This window comes from Egretta garzetta, unplaced genomic scaffold, assembly GCF_000687185.1.
Source record: "Egretta garzetta isolate BGI_Z169 unplaced genomic scaffold, ASM68718v1 scaffold435, whole genome shotgun sequence".
NCBI lineage: Eukaryota > Metazoa > Chordata > Aves > Pelecaniformes > Ardeidae > Egretta > Egretta garzetta.
In genome coordinates this window covers 223977-245625 of record NW_009259691.1, presented here as the reverse complement: position 1 = coordinate 245625, position 21649 = coordinate 223977, and the positions used below count along the sequence as shown (strand labels likewise).

The 21649-nt window shown below is 40.4% G+C and overlaps 1 protein-coding gene across 6 annotated transcripts in view; it reads right to left on the bottom strand.

Annotated features, from left to right (window-relative positions):
- Nucleotides 1–21649, bottom strand: part of FOXN3 (forkhead box N3) — a 141496-nt gene that overhangs the window by 16276 nt on the left and 103571 nt on the right. For 4 of the 6 annotated variants that reach the window (XM_009638854.2, XM_035894268.1, XM_035894269.1 and 1 more), the window contains 2 exons: nucleotides 13572–13637; nucleotides 2397–2505 (listed from right to left, as the gene is read on the bottom strand). In XM_009638854.2, the coding sequence (XP_009637149.1) occupies nucleotides 2397–2505; nucleotides 13572–13637 (175 nt within the window). The remainder of the gene's footprint in view (nucleotides 1–2396; nucleotides 2506–13571; nucleotides 13638–21649) is intronic. The other 2 variants (XM_035894270.1, XM_009638855.2) reach the window with 2 other exon arrangements.

The following is a 21649-nucleotide window of genomic DNA, read 5'->3' as shown; positions in this document are numbered from 1 at the left end:
TTTTCAAGAATTAGAAGAGGGGATATTGCAGAAGCCCTTAAATATGAGCAGACATCATGCAGACCAATACTCATAGCAAGCTATTTCTAATACTGCCTAAGGCTGGAGGAGAGAGCAAGAAGAATTAGAAATGTCTGCATTAACTAATTATAAATGCTCTTCTCTGAGACAGAGCAAAAAGAACATAAGCAAGGAAGGGGTAAAATCCCTGATTTCCAAAATCTACATTAGCAGGTAGCTGGTAAAGGTACCTGCTGGGAAAAAACATGAGAAGTCCTCGGAAAATGCATAAAATTTAACTATATACAGCCTTACAGCATAGCAATGTCCATGCAGAACAAAGTTTTCAAGTGGCCTGGAAGGAAAAACAGTTCTATCTCCTCGATTCAACCCTGATTATGAAACATGGTCTAAGCAGGCAATGGAGACAAACCAGGACCAGCAGGACCATGACTGCCGGAAGAGTCACTCTCCTTTTGTGGACAATGAAATTGTAAGGGACCAGCTGTATCAGCTGCATGGTCACAAGTCCATGGGGCCTGATGGGATTCCTCCCAGAGTACTGAAGGGGCTAGTGGATGTGATGGCAGGACCCCTCTCGATCATCTACCAAAGGTCTTGGGAGCCTGGGGAGGCCCCTGCTGACCGGAAGCCAGCCAATGTTATTCCATTCTACAAAAAGGGCACGAGGGAAGACCCAGAGAACTACAGACCTATTAGTCTAACCTCAGTTCCTGGAAAAATCATGGAGAAGATTATACTGGGTAAAATTGAAAGGCATTTAAAGAAAAATTCAATCATTGGGCACAGCCAACGTGGGTTCACGAAAGGAAAGTCCTGTTTTACTAATTTCATACCCTTGTATGATAAGGTCACCCATGTAGTGGATGAAGGGAAGGCAGTGGATGTTTGGCTTTTAGTAGGGCTTTTGATACTGTCCTTCACAGCATCCTTCTGGACAAGTTGTTCAACTGGGATGAGCGTGTAGGTCCCTTCCAACTGAAATAGTCTATTCTATTCTAACTCAAGAGAGAATATTCAGACCACTATGTTCTCCATCTAGCTTGGACACCTCATAAAAATTATATATAATTAATGATCCAGTAGTCCCACAGCTCTGCAATCCCCACTAGAGCAGAATACAAGTGCTGGCTACAGCCAGTGGCAAAGCTAATGAAGGTGGTTGACCTCCACTGCTAGCAAGGCCAGACTGTGGTAAAGAGAGATGGAGAGGAACTCTGCAGACTTCTGGAGGATGACCCTCAGGGTTGCATCCCTTCAGCGTAGCAAATGTGAAAAACAGCTGAAACAGTTGCCCATCAAAAAATATCGATTTTATTCCAATTAGTGTCTTCCCCTCTATGCACTTTAAGCGTCAACAATACATGAATGTCATAGGTTCTCTCTCACCATTTATTGGATGGAAATACTGCACACAAAGGGCTAGATACCGATTCTGAAAAGGGATAAAAAAAATAAAGTGCCAATGGGAAAAAATCCCATGCAAAAAATAATGGAGTGAGCAGCTATCAAGATAACTTTATTTCACTGCCTTGCAGCCATTTACTGAGATCAGAGGGTGTAATTGGAACAGCCCAGCAAAGCGGGGTCAGTGCTAATTATGAAACCCCACCCAAAATACCCAACTGCCTGAGTTGAAATAGCTTTCACAGATACTGAGAGTTCTGAAAGAGAAGGGCACTGGCAGCACACTTGACCAAATTAATCTCTGTTGTGACTGACTGAAGATGGAGCTACACCTGAGGCAAATTGTTCTTCCACGAATAAACCATCACTGCTTTAATTAAAGCAAACCACTGAACCACAGTTCTTACTGCCATCACTAGATGTCTCTTACTGCCCTGCTTTCTGAAAAAGTTGAGTATCTTCAAACAACATTTTATCCTTGAATGTTTTGGTATAACCTTGAAGTAGTGAAAGGACCTGCCTCACAAAGACCTAAGTTAATAAAAAAATGACAGCTATATGTTTACATATCCTACAGAATTTGCTTTAGTATTATTGATATTCTTCTCACTGGTATTTAATCCAAGAAAAGGTCTTTAGGAAAAGGGAGAGAAGGGGGGAGGAGCAGGAAAAAGCATTTGCACTTAGAAAAACAGGTCACTGTAGGAGGTTCTCATAAAGTGCCTGCAATTTGCTAGTGAAAATAAAACTGCTTTTTACAAACCAATGCGCAACAGACAGATATGCCATGACTATCTTGCAAAGAATGATAACGCAAGAATTTTAGGTGGCAGAGTTTTATTTCATTTAGAACCTCAGAAGCATTAGCAAGTGGCAAAGTGTCTGTTGACCAGAGCTTTCATATACTTTTACGTTCTCTGCAAAATGCCGATTTATTTCATGAAGATTCCGCAACGAGCCACTCTTACCTTACTGCAACAGCCATGCTTCCTATAGGGTTGATTGGCAATGGCCTGGCTCCAGGAAATATTCCTCTACTCAGAACTCGAGCTCCATTTTGTATCACTCCCGGAGGAACTAAAAAAAAAAAAAAAACAACAAAAAAGAACATTTTTTCTTTTAAAGGAAAAGTTAGAAAAATGTAAGAGTAAAATGTGGAACTTAAGCTTTTCAGTGAATTGAGAAAACATTACAGAGGCCCGTGTGGTACACTGCTTACCTTGAACATCTCAGCCTCCATTCTTGTGAATGCCATGCTATTTCCAATGCTATTTTCATAGCAAAATATTTAACAGCAACCAATGATAACATGGCTTGTGGAAGCCACTGCCTGACCCAATTGCTGCAGATCATTCCTTGTACAACTGAATCACTTCTGTTTTGTAATCGCCGTTCTGCTGGGAATGCATGTGCTTGGAGCCAAAACCAGCTATGAGCATAGATGTAACTATTTCATCTACAGTGAGAAACAACGACTCTTTACAGATAAACAGAATACAAGCACTTCACTGTAAGAACATAGGTCATAGCTTTTTATCATCCCAGCTTACTTTCTGAGCAGCAGTCTCTCGGCCTCTGTCTTCTGCAAAACAAAATACTAAGTACAAATGTGGATTTACCAGAAAAGCAAAGAGAAGAGGCTGAAAAGGCGTTACCTTCATACCACTAATTAGCCCCTCTCTCTTGCCACCGATGACCTCTGTCACCCAGCCTGACAGCAGGTGCCTCCAGCACACAGCTGGGTCACAGCCAAGCCTCCCCCATCCAACATGGCACGCTGATGCCACCGACACCGAACTGTGTAGGTACTGCCCACTACAGATGACAGATTTCACTGGGGACCTTTAACTTCGCTGTACATCCAAAACTGCAGCTCTAGACAACAAGATTTTAATCTACAACCGAGTACTTCTTTTCTACTCAGGCATGTTTCTGTGCGCTGCTCAGCCTAGGGCAACCAACCCCCCAGCTGAAGGAATAGCAGAGGAAGCACTACCAAGGCACCACCAAAGGAAGAGTCTCTCCTTGGCAGGTCCTCAGGATTTTCCTCCTCCACTGTGGGATCCAGGACTACCGGATGCAGTCCTTATCCTAGGCACTTACCAGGGACTTATGTGTAATGCCATTTGTTTGCAGAGCCATTATGTCCTTTCGGGTTGGAACAGCAACCTCAACCCGAACTTTAACATCCACAGCTAGCCAGTTCACTCACTTTTTCTTTACTACAAGCTATCATTCCATACTGTAACTTCCCCTGATGGGGAATGTCCAAAAAGGGAATGATGATAATTACTCTGGATGTATTATTTGAAATATATAGGTATTATATAAATACATATAAGATAAATGTCAACCATATCCCTTTATATACACCTACAGAATTGTATTTTTAAACAAATTACGGGGAGACTAGAAAAATAATTCAGCCTAAGAACCAACACATACACTTTACATCCCCAACTTCAACACTCGCACTTGAAAATATTAGTGTATTCTGAGGCAGAGAAATATAGGCTCAGAAATACATTATTGCTAAGCTGCTAAGGTATACTTCAACTTCCTATCAACACCAAGCCAGATCCACACCTCCCTTCCTGCTATCCAGATGGTCACCTTGCTTCACTCAAGACCACACAGATTAGTTCTGGGAAAATAATCTTCTTTCCCCTGCTGGTGAAAGCACATCACCCCCCTAATCAAATCCTGTCACTGCGTTATACCCACCCTTGCTTCTGAGCACCTCTGAAGAATAGGTCATTTATATTTAGGTGCTTAAGTACAGCCTCAAATGGCTAAAATTACAGAACCTACTTTATAACAACTGGGTTCAGCTTTCAATGACCAAAATAATTTAAAAATTGCTTTTTGCTAGTTATACTTCACTACTTTGTGCACTTTTTCCTCCAGCACTAGATTATGATAAATTGATCAAATATGTTTCACTCAGGAGACACTATCAGGCTTTCAGTGCTGTGACACTTTGGTTTCTAGATATTGTAGAGGAACGGTATCTTGTACAAAGCCCAAAATCTGAACTTCTTATTATATTTGTTTCAACAGCATGACCTTACGATGGCCAAAATACCAGTGTCATAAAAGAAAAGCAGTCTGCTCAAGGCTAACCCAAAATGCACAGATAACAGGTAAATGCAAAGCAACAGATAAACCTGCTAAATATCGAAAGATTGATAAAAAGACATAATTTCCAATGGGCATGGTTTTTCCTACAGGCTTTCGAGAGGGACAGATTCTGTACTGCACTACAGCACAATTTCTCTACATTTACAAAGTACCATTAAAAGAAATGAACCAGGAGTTTTGACCAAGAAAGATCTGGGAATTTTCTCTTTATGATACAAACCATAGAGTTTTATACTGAAATGAAACATTTATGCATACACACAGAGCCACGTGTCAGTTAGCTATGGATGTTGCCTAAATATATATACACGTAAAACTTCAAAGCAAACACACTGACAGTTCTACTGCAAAAAGACAGCAACAGGCTCCTTGATGCCCAAACTCTTCTTTCCACGCTTACCTAATTATCGTGGTCTGTTGGCAGAGTTAGCTGATGCTTATCTTATCCTTTCTCCTTTCCTACCCTCTCTTTCTGCCTTATTGACAACTCCCACTGCTTCTTTAAAAAATCCTGTTCACCTCCCCATCACTTTTCTAAAAACATTGTCTAATGTCTTTCCTTCTTTACCTTACTCTGAGTTTCCTTTTTTCCTGCACTCCTATATATATATAAAATACGCTGTCAAGTCTTACAGCTCAGACTTTCTCTATATTGACATCCCCTCTCGAACCCATCCTCCATCTTCCTCGACCCTTTGCAGGTTTGTAAGTCACGTTGTGCTATTCAGGAATACCCTCTTTGAAAGCTTCACCTTTAGAAACATCCCCACCTCAACACACACTCCACATCTCCCCTTCAGGAATTAACAAACGTAGGAGTTTGCTGTCCTCTGAAAATATCCCCAAAGAGACAACTTCGTACCTATTTCTGCCTACGAAATTCACTTCAATTACGTCTGGTCTGTTCAGCGTGCCACCACTCATCGAAAGGCTTCAGTAGGACTATTCGTGCCAGAAGAGGCCTTCATTTTTCTTTGAAGTACACCACAGCTCTGTATATTGAAACCACCACTCAGAATTCAGTAACTATTTCAGCTTGCAACAGCAGTGTTATTGCTACTGATTTTTATTTTTGTTTCCCCAAACTCTCTGAATGTATGATGCAGCAATACCACTACATCACTAGTTAAGTTATGCAGACAGACAAACAGATGCAAGGGATCAACTGAAGGACACTGGGTGATGCAGCGTATCCTTTCAGTAAACATCTGGAACCATAATGAAAAAAACCAAACCATCACAACTTGCTGGCAAATTATTTCCTGTAGCACTTTAAACCTAAAATGAAAAGCAGGATCAAAATAATTCAATGGTAGAAGTTATTAATTTCTAGTTATCCACGTAACCAATGTACCACTGTAAGACTCATCTCTATTGCTGACGCACTTCTACCTACAGCATTTAAAGCATCAATACCCATCCTTCCTAAAATGACACTAGTTACTTTATTTTTAAAAAAATCAATGTATATAAGCTGCTAATCCATTGTCCATGGCACCCAGACACTTTCCCTGCCTTTGTGCAGGCTGTGTGAAGATGGTTACTTATTATCCAAGGAATTATTTTCACATGTTGGTACTTTTGAAGGGTTGTGGATTATTTACTGGAAAATACGTGGTGCTTTTATTCCAAAGATACATTTATGCCTTACAAGCTTTAATTAAGTTTCAAAACCATACTTTGAGGTGAGGTATTTATATTTTAGATTGAAGATTCAAGGTGTGGAGGCAAGATAATTTACTCTAAGCCATATCATCAATCAGTGCCAGTCTGGACTAACACCTTACAGTCCAGACTCCTCTTTTCTAATGCTTCTTTAACCAACAGTACAGGCAGGTTACATGGCTCCCGATTCCTAGGCAGAAGTGTGAAATGTAATTTACACCTTTTCTGTGCAAGTGCTGAGAGATGTTTATGGCTGAGAAACTCAGCTCAAGAAAACAATGCAAAAAGATCTGTGCATCTCTTTGATAAAGGTTCCCTCTTTCACCAAACGTTCCTAGTGGAACGCAAAGAGTCTGAAACAACAGAATCGTTATTCACTTTTCAGCTTTCATCACTGCTATGTTTTCAGGGAGGCATTGGATCTCATTCTGCTGTCAGGGAGCTTAAACCCAGCAAATACTTCCACTGGAGTAGCGTCAAACCGTGTACAGAGAATCTGCCTCTAATCTGCTGCACCAACGGGGAAATGATTTCTGGATCTTATGCTGCTCTGGTAGAATTCTACAACCTGAGTAGGATCTGCCAGCATTTCAGTTCTCCACCGGCTAACTGTGTCATGCATCCAATGTCAAAAATCAAGACTGCATCTCTGAAATCTCCAAGGAGGGAAAGAATCTGTCTTTTGTAGCAAACTTTCACATTACAGTTTAACAGACAATAAAGTGAATGCCATGTAGGAGAACATACCATGATCTGAATCCATCAAAACACTACGTTCAGATAGTGTTAAAAAGAAGCCCTCAAAAATCCAGTGTTGTTTTGTAACCAGTACTCAAGCCTCTGAAGGCGGAAAATAAGTAGAAGACCACATGATCACTCCACAGCCAGTGCAGGAATGTTTTAATTCAGAGCATGGTCTTGTGTGCACATTAGCTGAGTAGAATACCCCAAACTGTGGACTTCTTTAATCATCCCTTGACAGACTGCATCCATAATCTCTTGCAAGTGTGTGTGCAGGTAAAGCAAACTTTCCCCATCCAGCTGAGCTGACAACCTCACCCAAGACCTTTGCAACAATCAAAACGACGTTAGGCTGGGTCCTTGCCTGAAGATTTGATTGTCTAACGCACAATATAGCAATTTGGCAAAACTGAAATGGAAAAGGAAGAGGAAATACTCCATGGATAGAGAATTCAGACACACTGACACCCCAACAGCTCACTAAATAAGGAAAGCAACTTCTTGGTTAAATGTTGGCACGTGGAAGTTAAATGAAGTATCAGCCCTGGGAGTGATTTGCTGTAAATCAAGGAAATTAAAAAGAAAGGGGTAACAAACATATTCTTTATGTCATCTGGGAAACAAGCATACACTTCATTAAACCGTCTAGCACAAAGTAGCCAACATTTAGACTAGTGAGGAAGACTGAAGGGTATTTATTGAAAACAAACTTTAAAAAAGTGGAATATTACGAGTATGAAGGTATCCTGTAGGGACAGACTGGTTTTCTGCCTCTTCTGTCATCATGTGGCACATGCATTTATCTCAGGGCTCTCTTCCCTGACCCATCTCTTGTAGCACAGAAGAAATCATTATAGACAAGAGATACTGAGTTTCTGCTAATATCTGTCAGCTTCAGCTTCTTTCTGCCAATCTCTCTTCCAGGACAGTGTTTAGCAGAATACTTTATCTCAGGCTACAAGAACTGAAAATAGGAAATTGCTAATGATATATAATTGATGGGACATCAGAAGTTGCCAAAAGCGAATGTTATCTGCCAAATGTGTAACTTTATTCAATTCAACTCTCTTACCCCAGGCATAAATTTGATGCCATCTGCCTAACTTCTTCTATTTTACTGCTCAAGGACAATTTCCCAGCTCTTAAATTCCATAGTCTGGAGTCCTAACAAACTGAAAATTAAAGATGCATCCAACAAACCATTTACTCTAAACAAAAATTTGTGGGGGTGAGGGAGTGATAAAGAAGTGTATCCTGATAATCCTATCACACTCAGACCTTGTCTAAGGACATTTAATAAAAATAGTTCAATCTTCCCGAGTTTTTTCTTTTTTTTATAAGTAGAAAACCACGGCTAGCAAGTCTTCATTTTGGTGATGCTGGAACTGCTCAACAAAAAACTAAACCATGCTGCTAAATCAAAATATGAGGAGAAGGGAGAAATAAGTAGGAAGTATTTCATAGAAGTTTTCTTCCCAATTCCATTTCCTCACTTTAATAACTTAATACTGAAACACTGAAGTAAAAAAAAAAATCCCTTTTAATATAAATTGAGGATGTCATTCCCCCCAAAATCCCAGCAACTGGAACGGAAAGTTTCAAGCCTACAAAAATGTCTTTTCCTAATTTTCACTTACAGTACAAACAGAACATTACAGTTACCAAGTTTCATATACAATAAACATCTCCTAAGAAAACAGCATATTCTATTTGATCCTATTTGGAGGATTTCTGTCTGTTATTAAGGCAATTTTGTATCAATTTTTTGTCTTGATTCCTGTAAATTTATCTTCCACTTATACAAGCCACTTGCATTAGCTTAAAAAGCACATTTCATTGGGGTACAATTTTAGAAGTATAGAGGAATGGTATTAGTAGATCTCTTTAGGGAATTACTTCTCCTCCCACCAAATTTAAAATGTATGTACCTCTTTTGGGTTTTATATGCTTTGAGACAAAGATTAATGAAGAATTCCAAACCAGAGAGACATTGATCTCACCCTTGGAAAGCCTGCTTTTAAAGAAGCACACAGCAAAGCTCCATGCTCATATCTTTCCAAACATCTTTATCATAGCTCTTCAGTCTGCTGTAGGAAACTGCCCACAGAACCAGTGTTGCAAAGTCTCCTGAAGGCCATCGCTTTCCAGCTAACCTGGGTGAGTAGTGGTGAGCAGTATCGAAAACAGAAGATGGATGTTCAGAGCTGAGAGGACTCTCAGTTTCCTGGTTTCTACCCAAGCCCTGTCTGCAAGCTCTGTTTACAGCTGTTTGCAGTATTACACTTGAGCAATGTACTCAACATTTGTGTGCAATTCCCAAATTATATAGCAACGGGCAAAGGACTACTCATGAATTTAAAGCTATGTATAATACTGCTGAGTCAGGAGCTTCTTGAATTAAATCAAGATTTCCAGTATAATCACTTTGACCACAGCGTTGTTTCACTAGCAGCAGCAATACACTACACATGCGCCCTTCTTACTGGTCCTTCCCTCAGAGTAAATGGTTCCAAGTTCAGAATGACCTCGCCAATTAAGAAGGTATTGCTACCTAAAATGCTTACAGTGATGTGAATTTCAGGAAGTCCAAACACACTGCAAAACCACCAAAACCAATCTCCATTTTATTATAACGGCAAAACATAATGGTTTGGGAAGACTAAATGACATGCCCAGGACGATACTTCCCAATTATTGGTAAGAACTGAAGTACTGGAAAGCTCAACAATTGTATAAAACTAACCCACAGGCTTCACTGAGTTACTAGCCATGACTTCTAAACTGAGCTTTACCATTTCTTCACCATCTCCTTTTCCTCTGTCCTCTCTGTGAATTAGATTCCCATCAGGAAAAACAGACCTAGAAATTTGATGCAACTTGCCCAAGATGGCCCAAGACAGTCCCCAGTCCCCTGTGGGTCAAAATACAGTTTTCAATGCAAGGCACATATTTTGGAATTAATTTTCATGTACTGGCTACTAATAAAATCCAAAGTATTCATAACTTGTGATAGCTGCTACTGAAGAAAGCAGGTGTTTCAGTTGCTGTTTCTCTTTAAACATAATCAAGCCATACAAAACGATGAAATACAAGGATTTCCATAAACTGAAGCAAAAAAAGTATTAAAACTATGTTCCTATGTGTCCTTTCTTAGCATACCACAGTATCTTCCATGCTTTTCTCTTGGTGCTAGCTGGATTGTTTGTTTCAGTAGAGTCTTGCACAGAGCTGGCTACTTTGAACTTCTGCCTTTAGTTACAATCTAGAAATATTTGGTCTGTGAAAATACTGCAAAGTGCTAATATTTTAGAAATTGATTTCCAATGTCAACACCCCAACTATAATTGCATTATTTCCAACCTTTAGTGACAAAGTGAACAATCAATTTCATGAGTCTATAAAGTAAAACCCCGACAAAACCAAAATAATCCTAATAATGGGGTTATACTCTTTTATTCTTCCTTTTTTTTTTTAATGAAAACTAAGGCAGCATGTGAGTGGGGTAAATGGTAAGCAATGTTTGTGCCAGCTCAGACACCGTTTCAAGATTTCACATAAAAGCAAAAGCTGATTTTAAAATTCATGTGTGGTTGTTAGTAGTATTCCACACATGGGTATGGAATTTTAAATGGTCATTTAAGACCATAAAGCTAATTAATCAATCTGTTACAAAGCAGGAATAGTTTACTCTGGGTTTTCTAATGCCACTGAGATGGGATTCCTTTCTGACAGACTATATTAGAAGAATAAATTTTAATAAGACTTTGAATGATGGCTGTAGCTAACTTCTTCCTAAAGGTGCTTTTAGCATCCGCATTGCCCAGATGAGCACGGATTTTTATCCTGCTGGAAAGGTAGCTTTTAATCCAAGAAGATGCCTTCAAAGTCAAAAGCCAACATAGGTAACCATCCACACAAACGTGAATCCAGACTCTGTCACAATCTGCTTTAGAGGTATCCACTTTTCACAGTGATAGTTAAATGTTTGTGCCTTAATGGACTGGAGTTACAAACTTTCTGACTTGTCAAGTTGTTATACCATGAAATGACACTCAGGTTCTGCCTCCATCTGACCATCTTTGTTGTGGAAGAAACTGGCTCACTCAGAGTCAGACTCTCAGGCCAAAAGGGTGTTTTCAGTCAGGTATTAACACCTTTGGCCAAACTGTAAACTGTGTCTCTCCCTCTTCAAATCACTTCCAGGCAAGCTTGTCTTCAGAAGATGGGGCATTTTGCAGCCCTGATGGCTTGAGCACACGCTTGACACCACAGTCTGATGCAATGAACAGAACTCAAGGGATCAAACACTACCAGCATGCTTACTGTCCTGATCATTCACAGCTTGATTTACGGACCACTGTAGTCACTGACAGAGCAGAGAATGAACGGTGAGCTTCTAGATGATGCTCAGCTTTGCAATGAATTTTTTATAGCCCAGTTGCCTTTTACTTGAAAACTGATTTTAAATGTGATTTTTCATGCAACTGTTTCTTAATGTGCAGTAGTAATTAATTTGCTTTAAGTTGCCTAGGATTTTCCTAACATGGTAGATAAGTGAGACCCAACTACAGTTCAGAGGACAGGCTAATTTACTTCCTCAGATATCCATTCATACACACATGCAAAAATAATTATCCTTTGTAATTTAGAGGACCTCTGAGATTACGATAAAACCTTCTGCCCTCTCCTCCTGGCACCAGCCAATTCTACCCAGTGTTTGGAAGGATTCATGAACTTCTGAGCAGACCCTGCATTTCAGTTTAAAGGGACAGAGGAAGACCTCGTTACTTGCAGACATTAAGGAGGGAGCAATGTGAATGCAGAACCATCTTTCTGCTTTCATCTCCCTCTCACTTTTGATGTCCTGACACAACAGCCCACTGGGAAGGTGACATGAGGGGAGAGATATGCCAAACTCATAGAAGGCCAGAATCTCCCTCCTCAGAGCGACCTCTACAAACTAAAATAGCAATAAGCCATTTGCCAACCCGCAAGCTCTGATCTCTACAAGATGGCAGTGCCCAAGTCTCCAAATCACTTCCACGCAAACACCTGCAAAGCTGGCAAACATGCATATGTAATAAAAATCTGCAGTGTGTTTAGTACATGCAGCTTACTATCAATCTCCTCCCTTTCCTGTCTGTAATCTTCTCCTGCTCTCCAGTTCCTCCAGGAGTCCAGATTATTCTGCATTTTCCCCATCCTTTTCCATGCACATACTCCTTTATTTCTCCTTCCCTCTCACATACCTTTTTACCCCTGCACCCTCATTCTACCCCAACTTCTTTTCCCCCTTTCTCTGCCCACAGACTTGGCATCTTTAAATTTCTGATCCTTTGAAGATCTCTCATTTTATTCTTCCCACTAAGCCCAACGATAACCTCCTCTCCCTGATAAAAATCTTTCTTTTTTCCTAACTACACATAGCTGGGATTGCTCACCCATTTACTGCCTACAGTCCCTGAAGGCTGTTTGGGAGAGGAGGACAAGGACCACACTTCTCTCCAGAATGGACAGTTGCTTGGTGCATTGTGCTCTCCCCCGAGAGGAGCTTCTCAAGAGGCATTTCTCTCTCCGGCAGGGTCACAAAGCAGGCTGACAATAGCTTTCCTCGGCTGCACAGGAAATGCTTTGATGGTAATTGACTCTCTTCCCCAGGCAGAGTATCAAAGTGCAAATCAAGGCTTCCCCTGGAATTTGGATTTGGTTGTGTGAGCTAGAACAATAGCGGTGATGCTAGACAGGCTTGATAATGGCTTCTATTTTAACTTCTGCCTTTATTTTTTTAGAGCTGCCTGTCACTTGGCATTACTACCGTGCTTGCTGACCAGTGATATGTTTGTTTTCTTGTACTCCCTGCTTTTATGTGGATGTATTCCTCTACAGATTCCTCCAATACCTTCACTGCAAGCTCTGTGGGGCAGGATGATTCCCACCCTACTGGTACAGCCTAGTACAGCGGGGACTGAGGCCCCTTCAGTGCTCTGTTAATACAGAGCATCAAAACCTCAGGTCTGGTCACGGAAACAGGAGGACAGTACTGGCAGGGAATGAGACCTTTCCTTGCTCCCCGGAGCCTGCCTACTGCCTTACATCAGACAGAACGAAAAAGCAAAACGGGCAGGATGTGTGCAAGGAAGGAGTTGAAACAGTGCCCAAGTGAATGGAAAGTATCCAGATGGCTGTGGTAACTCACACGATGGGAGTCAAATCAAAACAAAATGAAAACAAAACCATATGCCATGTACCCTTCGCTCTCTTGCTCTCTTTCTCTCTCCGCCTTTCTCCTGGCTGTTGCCCCAGGTCTTTCTATCAGTGTGGATAATAGTATGTTACTCAATTATGTGTACGTCATGAATAACAATAACCCCTCTTTTCCATTAGAGATCATGGATTACTATTATTCATGTAACAAAGAACGTAGTATGAACCACAAATTTATACTCATGTAAGGGTCAAGGAAGTGTAAGGGTCTACACGGGAAGTTATATTTCTTCATTAAATCCTTCTTTTTATCTGGTACGCTGTATGCTTATAAAAGAGAATATTAACTTTACACGTCTATGTTGCTATATGCTATAGAAATATCTACTCACAACCTGCTTGTATCTCAGGGGGAGTATTCAAAAGCATCATGGCAGTGGCAGCATCAATGTCAGGATCTGGAAAAATCAACCAATAAATACATTATTTACAACTGGGCTAATCTTCTTGCCCCCGTTGCTAAACTATAGGTTCAACCAAATGTCTGCAGTGCAAAGGTATAAGAGTTCATTATTCAGAGGGCTCGTTGATCACACATTGAGATCACCCCCCGAACTTGCACGTGATCCCATTGCTTCTATTAAGTAGAGCGCCGTGATGAGTGTCACCAAACCACACTCGTGTGTGCATGATACCTTTTGCTGTTAGCCTCATGAATTCACTATTTAATTCTGTGGAGAGTATTTAGATTTCATTACAAAGGATCTGTGAAAGCAGGTGCAACATCGCAATTGGGAAGCAATGCTCAGGGATGAGCTGACAGTAGAGTGGGAAAGCGCAAGGAACACCTACACCTGAGCAAGTAAAGATGATGACACTCGGTCATTCTGATCTGTCGATAAGGATTTTAGCGACGTTTCAGAAAGTGTCGGAAGCCAAACTGCTACAATTAAGAGGGGAAAAAAAAAAGAAACTAGCATTTCATTGAAGCACTAACTTATTTGCATCCTCATCCATTGTCACTTTAAGATAAGCAAAAATCATCGGCTGGCTGCTGTTATTCTTAAATTGGTTTCTGAATCCATCACGAACAGTCAGTTGACAGATGGTAAGTTATAGAGACAGAACAAAATATGATCCTTTTATAACTATATTCACTTGCTTCACACACAGCAGCTCGGCTGCTATGGAAATGTAGGTAGCTATGACAACAGTAAACAACCCCAGAACGGCCACTGAATAAGCTGAAAAGAACATCTGCCCCAGCAAAGCGTCCCAGCTGCCCTGGGGCGCAACTTGCTAATCGTGCAGTGATGCCGTGTGACAGAGAAAGCCGCCTATGCCATGTCCAAATAAATGAAGTGTGCAATTGAAGCAGACATAAAAACGCACACCCTGGCCGACTGCTGCCTCTGTGCTGCTAAACTGAATGACTAATGAGTATGCATTTGTTGTTTGGGTTTTGGTTTTTTTTTTTTAGCTTGTCAGTATTTATACTAAATTACATACCAAAAAATTCAATTTACTGCTAATAGCTTCATGGCACTTTATTTTGGCTATTATGTCAGAAAATTACTTTTCACTGTTAAAAATACATGTATATTGTATCTTTATATATTTCAAATCTATTTCCAGTAATGTGATGTGGTATAAAGTCCTGCAATTTATTAACAATACAAATGACGTAGAGAGGACTTCAATATCTGCTTAAGAAAAATAGAAATTCACCTGACTGATTAAGAAAAAAAAATGGATTTTCTATTAGTTTAAGTATGTACTATTTTTTCTGTGAATAGCTGGAAACACATTTCTAATGGCCTCTCTAGTATTTAATTGCTGAAAGAGTAAACAGAGTAACAGTGTAGTGGGTGTAAACCTGAAGCTGAAGCAGCAGCAGACAAAATTCGTGTAAAAGGCGCCGCATACTACAAAGCATGTGCCTGTCTGTCTCCTGGACAGGTCAGCGTAGCCTTTTCCAAAAGTCACCAGCAGACTCCCCGGAAAAGCAGCTGTACCAATTTATGATCATCTTCAAGTCTGAAGATACATCAAAAGCAATATGCCTGCTGCGAGCACCTATGCTGAAAGCGCCATTTCCAAACAGCTTCACTCCCGAACACGGTGCCCTGTGGCAGGACACGCAGAACACACAGCAAGAGTTTCCCTTCAGTCAAACTGAAGAGGGATAATCTACTGAACATTAAAAAGCAAGACAAAAAGCAAAGAAGCCTGAGAAGTAAAGCCGAACCAAACCGGAATTCTTCCATCTCTTTCATGCCATAAAATCAGAAGATTGTTAGAAGTTGAACTTACTGTATGATAATTCATACAGCCAAACTTCAGCATTTATCAGCTGTTCCTAAATTTTGTTTTCTTGTTTTACTATAAATAATATCCCACCACTGGGTAAGATTGTAGCACAATGTTAATTTTTGCTGTTGAAAGAATAAAAGGACCCAACCAGAAAAAACACATTTCCTGATGACTTTGGGTTTTGTCTGTGTAACAAACTCTGCTTTGAGATAAAATTGATGCAAGCAGTTTATCTTGAAAGGTGCATTCTTAGCCTTCAGACCACTCATGGTACCACCATGTTTCTGTAATGGCTCCACGACACTAACACGAGCTGTTTTCAACACGCGACTGCATCCACAGCAGCTGTTTTCCAAAGCACAACCATGATTAAAGCACATCCACACCTGCTGTGGTGTCTAGCTGTGTTTCTGTTGGTATATTCTTGAAGAAACCAGACAGCTATTCCATAGCGCCTGGGCAGAAGTAAGAGGGCTTGGAGACACACAACCAGGGTGCTGTCAGCAGGACCCAGGACAACGTGCTTTGGGTTGTCCTTCTGCAGAAATGAAAAAAAAAAAAAAAAAAGGAGGGACTGGCTGGACAAGTCAGGGGCTGAGGGCCAGCACTCAGAGACCACACAAAGAGGTGCAGAAGCAATGTCCAAGGGCAAATTCAAAGGCCAGTTCATTCTTGCGCTGTGTTTACGCTCATAATTTGGAAGTGTTCTCTTGAGAAGGACATCAAGAAGAAGAGCTAACAAGTAGTCACGAGGAGCAGCACTGAAGGCAGGCGAATGAAGGGCACCTTTCCTTGGACTGGCATCTCCTGCTTAGACTCCTGGTAGCCACCAATGCCCCCCCACTGACAGCCCTTTCCCCACAGTTGGCATCTTCGCGAAGACTCTTCCATGCGGATCCTCTCATTTCTAGCAGTAAGGGCTGACCTCGCTTGGCAGCCTGACCAGCCTGGTAACTGGATCCTCTCCCTTCTACCTTCCTGTCTGCGTTTGTGAAGCTGTGGATTTCGTAACTGAGATCTCTGCCCTACCTGAAGTCTGTGATCAACACAAAGGCTCCTGTAGTTATTAACAGTAGGTGGTTAGTGAAAAATGATTAGGAAACCAGGTTAAAAATAACTACATACAAAAGTTTAAGAATTTAGAAAATTAAGTATTTAAATAAATGCATTCTGGTTTCTTTTTGCTAATTAAAGCGGTGAATTTACTGCATACACAAACTGTATGTTCATTTTTTTGCCTGTGGAAAGCAGAAGATGCACAACTTTCCCAGCGAAAGAGGAAAGTAAGGAACAACAAAGAAGAGGAAGAACTGTGGGTGTTGTACGAAGAAGGAAGACTACGTCAAAGTCTCAAACAGGCAACATCAGAGTGACAAAAATTGCCAGCAGCCATAGCTTTCCCTAACAGATGACTCTTGTCTATATACTCAGTGCTTCGTGCTACCATTGAAGTTTCAATGCTTGGTCCCTCATCGACCAAGTGTCCTTCACAGGGTATCAGAAAGGACCTGGAAGAAACCTTAAGCACTTACACGAACTCAGAAGACATGGAAGCATACATCCCAATGTAGTTCAAAGCCAACAAGGGGCAGGAACACCACCACAGCTGCAGTACCTCCCCTTGCAGTGGGAGCCTACGGTTATTTTTGCCAGCATTGCTTTCAAAGACAAAACTTCTTTCAGTGAAGACGATATGAATGAAGGGTAAGTCACAAACCTCATGGCAGGTCTGTTGGCTGCATTTTAGATTCAAGCCCCTATCCAGCAAAGTGTTCAAAAGTGAACACCAAATCGGTAAACAGCATGAAGTTCTTTCACTGAGGAACTAACCTACAGTTTATTGCCCTGGAGAATTATGATCTTGTGCCTATTGTCAAGACATGCTCTGAGCCAAACTTCACTCTGCACGTTACCTGTATAGATCAGAACCTGTCCTGCACAGACATGCAAACTGGTGAAATAGTAGGCATGAAATATTTTGGCATGAGATTACATACAAACATTCAGAAATGCAGAGGATAACCCTCAGGTAGCAGACTGTTTATTCTAAAATTGACAAAAAATAATTAAAAACAAACAGGGTACCTGAGAAAGCCGGATGTGACAGCTGTCCTTTTATTATGTTTGTGATCTCTGATCCAAGTTCATTTCATAGAGAGAGGAAGTGTTTGATAGTAATTCACAATATTTTGATATATTTTTATTTCAAACTTTGATCTGATTTTACTGAATGTTTCAAATCCATCCCTTCCAACTAAATCGCAATAAAAATTAGGATAACACAGTCCCTCTTGATTTTGCTAGAGGGTATTTATTTTTACAGCCATACTATAAGGTTTTAAAGAAAATAGCAGTTGAAGCAGTTCAAAGCAACCACGGCCTGAATTTTCCAGCACAGATGCCTAGAGAGAGGCACTTAAGATGCATATTTAGGTACTACTAAAATGTTACTGCCAACTGACGTAAAAAATATAGTTAGTAAATAAACTGCACCATCTGTACACTACAACCATTGCCATGTTATCTCATCAGGAAGGAATTTATAAGATCTTCTTTTAATTTAAAGTTACTACATCTGAAATAGAACTATTTTTGTAAAGAATTTCACTTCACCATTCAGTATGCTAGCTTTTGGCCCCTTCTACTTCTGTCTCAGCATTCTCCACTATTTTTTTCCATTCAAATCCTCTAACTGGAATGCATAAAACTTACTGCCACTGTGCTCAGAAGATAAAAGTCCAGTTTATTCCTTTCCTACAAGATGAGTCTTTTTACTCCTTGCCTCAATTCCTAGCACAGCCCATTCCTACACGTTTTTTGTGATCTGATTCTTTGGTATTTTCAATTTTCAGCAGCAGGAAAACGTTGCAATAGCAACACTGTTGTCTTCCACCTTTTACCTTCAGGCTTATTAAACTGCAACAGAGCAAATAGCAGCTTGCCCCTATTTAACTTGTCTGTTAATAGATGTGCATTTTCCCTTCCCACATCATGATGGTTAACCTTGGTATGAGTCAGGTTAGGTCAAAAACATAGAGAATAATTAATAGAGTGAAGGCTTGTTTTCCCTGTTGGGGTTTTGGTTTTTTTCCTGTTTTTAATTTATTTTGCCTGATGACAGAATAAGAACATAGCTGTTAAAATAAAACTGCAATGTGAGAGATAGAAAGAAATACCTGAAGAGAACTGTAAGTACTGTAACTCTGTCAAACTCCTTGGTGTAGGATGCCACTGAGTCCACTTCTGAAATATTTAAATGAGGTTCAGTAGAGTTCTTAAAATAAACAGAATACTTGTGGAAGCATATGGTAAACCAATAGGATTCAGAACCAAGACCTCAGGAAGAAACAAGAAATTATATCCATACCTCAACAACAGTGCATGAAAAACTGAGAATGAGAATTCTGGAAGCTATATAACAGAGGCCAGGAGGAAGCAATTTCACTAGCAATACAAACCAGGTCTGGCAGTCACAGTGGTTCTCCCACTCATTTGAAAGGATCTAGTATGAGACACAGAAGAAGAAAGGTACGGGTCTAAACGAACCAATAATTTTCCCCGTTTTTTCAGTTCACTTCCGGCACTGTCAAGTAAGCTATGGCACAAATTATTCTGAAAGGTCTAATTTTCAAAAATACAGAACATTTTTAACAGAAACCTTCTTCCTGCTCCTCTATTTTATTAAAGTTGTATAGTCATGAAGCTACACATACAATTTCCATTCTCTAACAATACCATTTTATCAGCTGAAAAACTGTATAAACAAACAGTTACAACATACATTCTTGTTAAAAACATTAGCTTTAATAAAAAGAAAGGTAGGAGAAAGAGTTACAAAGGTCTTACACGTGCCCAACTCTAAGAGTTTTGGAAAGCTGTATGAAACCAAAACATATCATCCTAACTTTTCATCTCAGTTGTGAAGATTAAGATCAATTAACTGTTAAAAGAAGGACTCACAACACTGATATGTATTTTACCAGTGCAACATAAAAATCTTTTAAGAGACAACTGACTAAAGAGAGGAGAGATATACATCTTGTACATCAAAATGGTGTACTGTAATACAGTCTCTGCTTAAAAACATGGTGGAGATGTTAGCTTTGGTTTTGTTCCTTTAAAGTTATTTTTCCTTTTGGTGTATGCTACTGGCAAGCTTAATTTTCAGTGCTGAAGGACGTGAAAATAAAATTTACCCATCACAAAGGCAACAGTAAAGTCTTTTCTGACTCCAACCAGCCTCTGCGGCTTGTAGTACTGAACAGAAAACATCAGCTGGAGAAAGCACTAGCCAGTGAGCCCAGCACAGAAGAAACCATTTGCTGTTCCATCATGTACTTACTTACCTAATTTGTGATCAGGAATTTCAACCATCTTCTTAACTGATTGCTGCAGCCTCAGCTTCTACAGTGGAAGACGGGATTATGAGGGCTGTAAGTCCTCACAGCCTTACTGGTTGCACACATATTATTTTTGACCAAAGGGTACACATACACATGCTCTTTGTCCCCAGTTATGCAGATGTATGCTATCTCTAACTGGGACATCAAGGTCATCACTGCTCAAACTCAAGCTTTCATAACACCCCTGCTGCTAACAATAGGTTCTTCTTCCAGCAAAGTGGGAGGATGGCTGGCAGGAGGAAGTCCTCTACAAAACTCTGACCATTTAAGACCAAATAAACCGTACCTTATTGTCCCATACAAGTGTTTGTTGTAAGCACTCCTTTCCCTCTCGTGCTATTTCAAAATACATTCGTGCCCACCAGAGCTTGAGAACCCAGTACATCTTTCAGTACAGCGAGTGCAGGACATGCGGACTGGAAAAGAACCAACGCATCTTGCATAGCTTGAGTGACCCTTGGGGAAATGCTTACAGCCCCTCCTTCTCTCAGCCACTGGTTCCACAGGAAAAGGTGCCTTTTGGGTACTTTCACTGCAAGATGAGTCTTCAGGAGGGCTTCACCCAAACATCCCAACTACTGGAACCACCATGGCACAACCCACAGCATGAACACAGAAGGGGAAGGCTAACATAAATTCCACACCGGTTTCAGGATCCAGAAAGCAAAGGGAAAAATGTCAGATAAACATGAAAACAACAGTGAGAAAGGTGTTTCAGGGATTTGAAGGAAAAAAATGCTACAATTGATGAGAATAGGAGTCAGGCATGTAACACCACCAGCGAAAGGACTGCATGTAGTCTAACTAGGGAGTCAAATGCAGTCTAAAACCAAAAACAAGAGCAGAAAAGGTGAACAAAAAACCCAACAGCTAACATAGCTGTGTGCTAATAACACAGGCAGACTGACATAATGAAAGTGGAACTCAAGGCACTAGTGTTATTACAGGAAAATTCACAAACAAGGTGGAATGGCAATTATTATTGAAACAGGTGTCAAAAGGTCTGTGCTTTTCAAGGAAAAGAAATAAGCAGTTTTTATGGAAGGATACTGTCATGCAATAATGAAACAGCAGACTTCAGAAATAAAGAGAAGAAAACAGAATGTGCTTGGAAACACTGTGGAAAGATGGTCAAAGGAGACCTGATGAGAGAGACACTGGGTCTGCTCTTGACTTCTTGTACCAGATATGGATCCGGATAGAGATCTACATCATTAAAGAAATGGGAATTATGTCAACACGGCAGACCAACTTCACAGTATAGACTGGAGAACAAATGCTATTAACCATGGGAAGGCCAGTAATTCCTGGATGTGACAGCTGACAAGTTTCTTTATCCACCTTGCTGAATGAACAAGAATAGATTCTTTTCTGCTCTTTATCTTAAGTAATGAGAATGACTTTGGAACAGGGGACCACAAAGTGATTCAGTTTAGATTAAGTGGGAAGGATAACACCAAGCCCAATTTTGTTTAAGATCTCTGATATTCAAAGAGCAAGTTTTGATGAACTAAATGGTTCCTCTGAAACCTCTGGGGAACAGACCAGGCTGAGGAACATTAGACCTCAGCCTGGGGGAGGCAGCAGTTCCTCCAAGTCACCATGCAAAGAGCTTGCTCCAACTTGTATCCTGAGGAAAGTAGAAAAGATTCATTCTTGGAAAAAAAGAACAAAAAAGCTAAAAACCCAAGCTGGAAAGCTGAATGAACATGAAAACCTACTTTAGGAGAGAAAACTGAGCAAGCCAAGCTCTC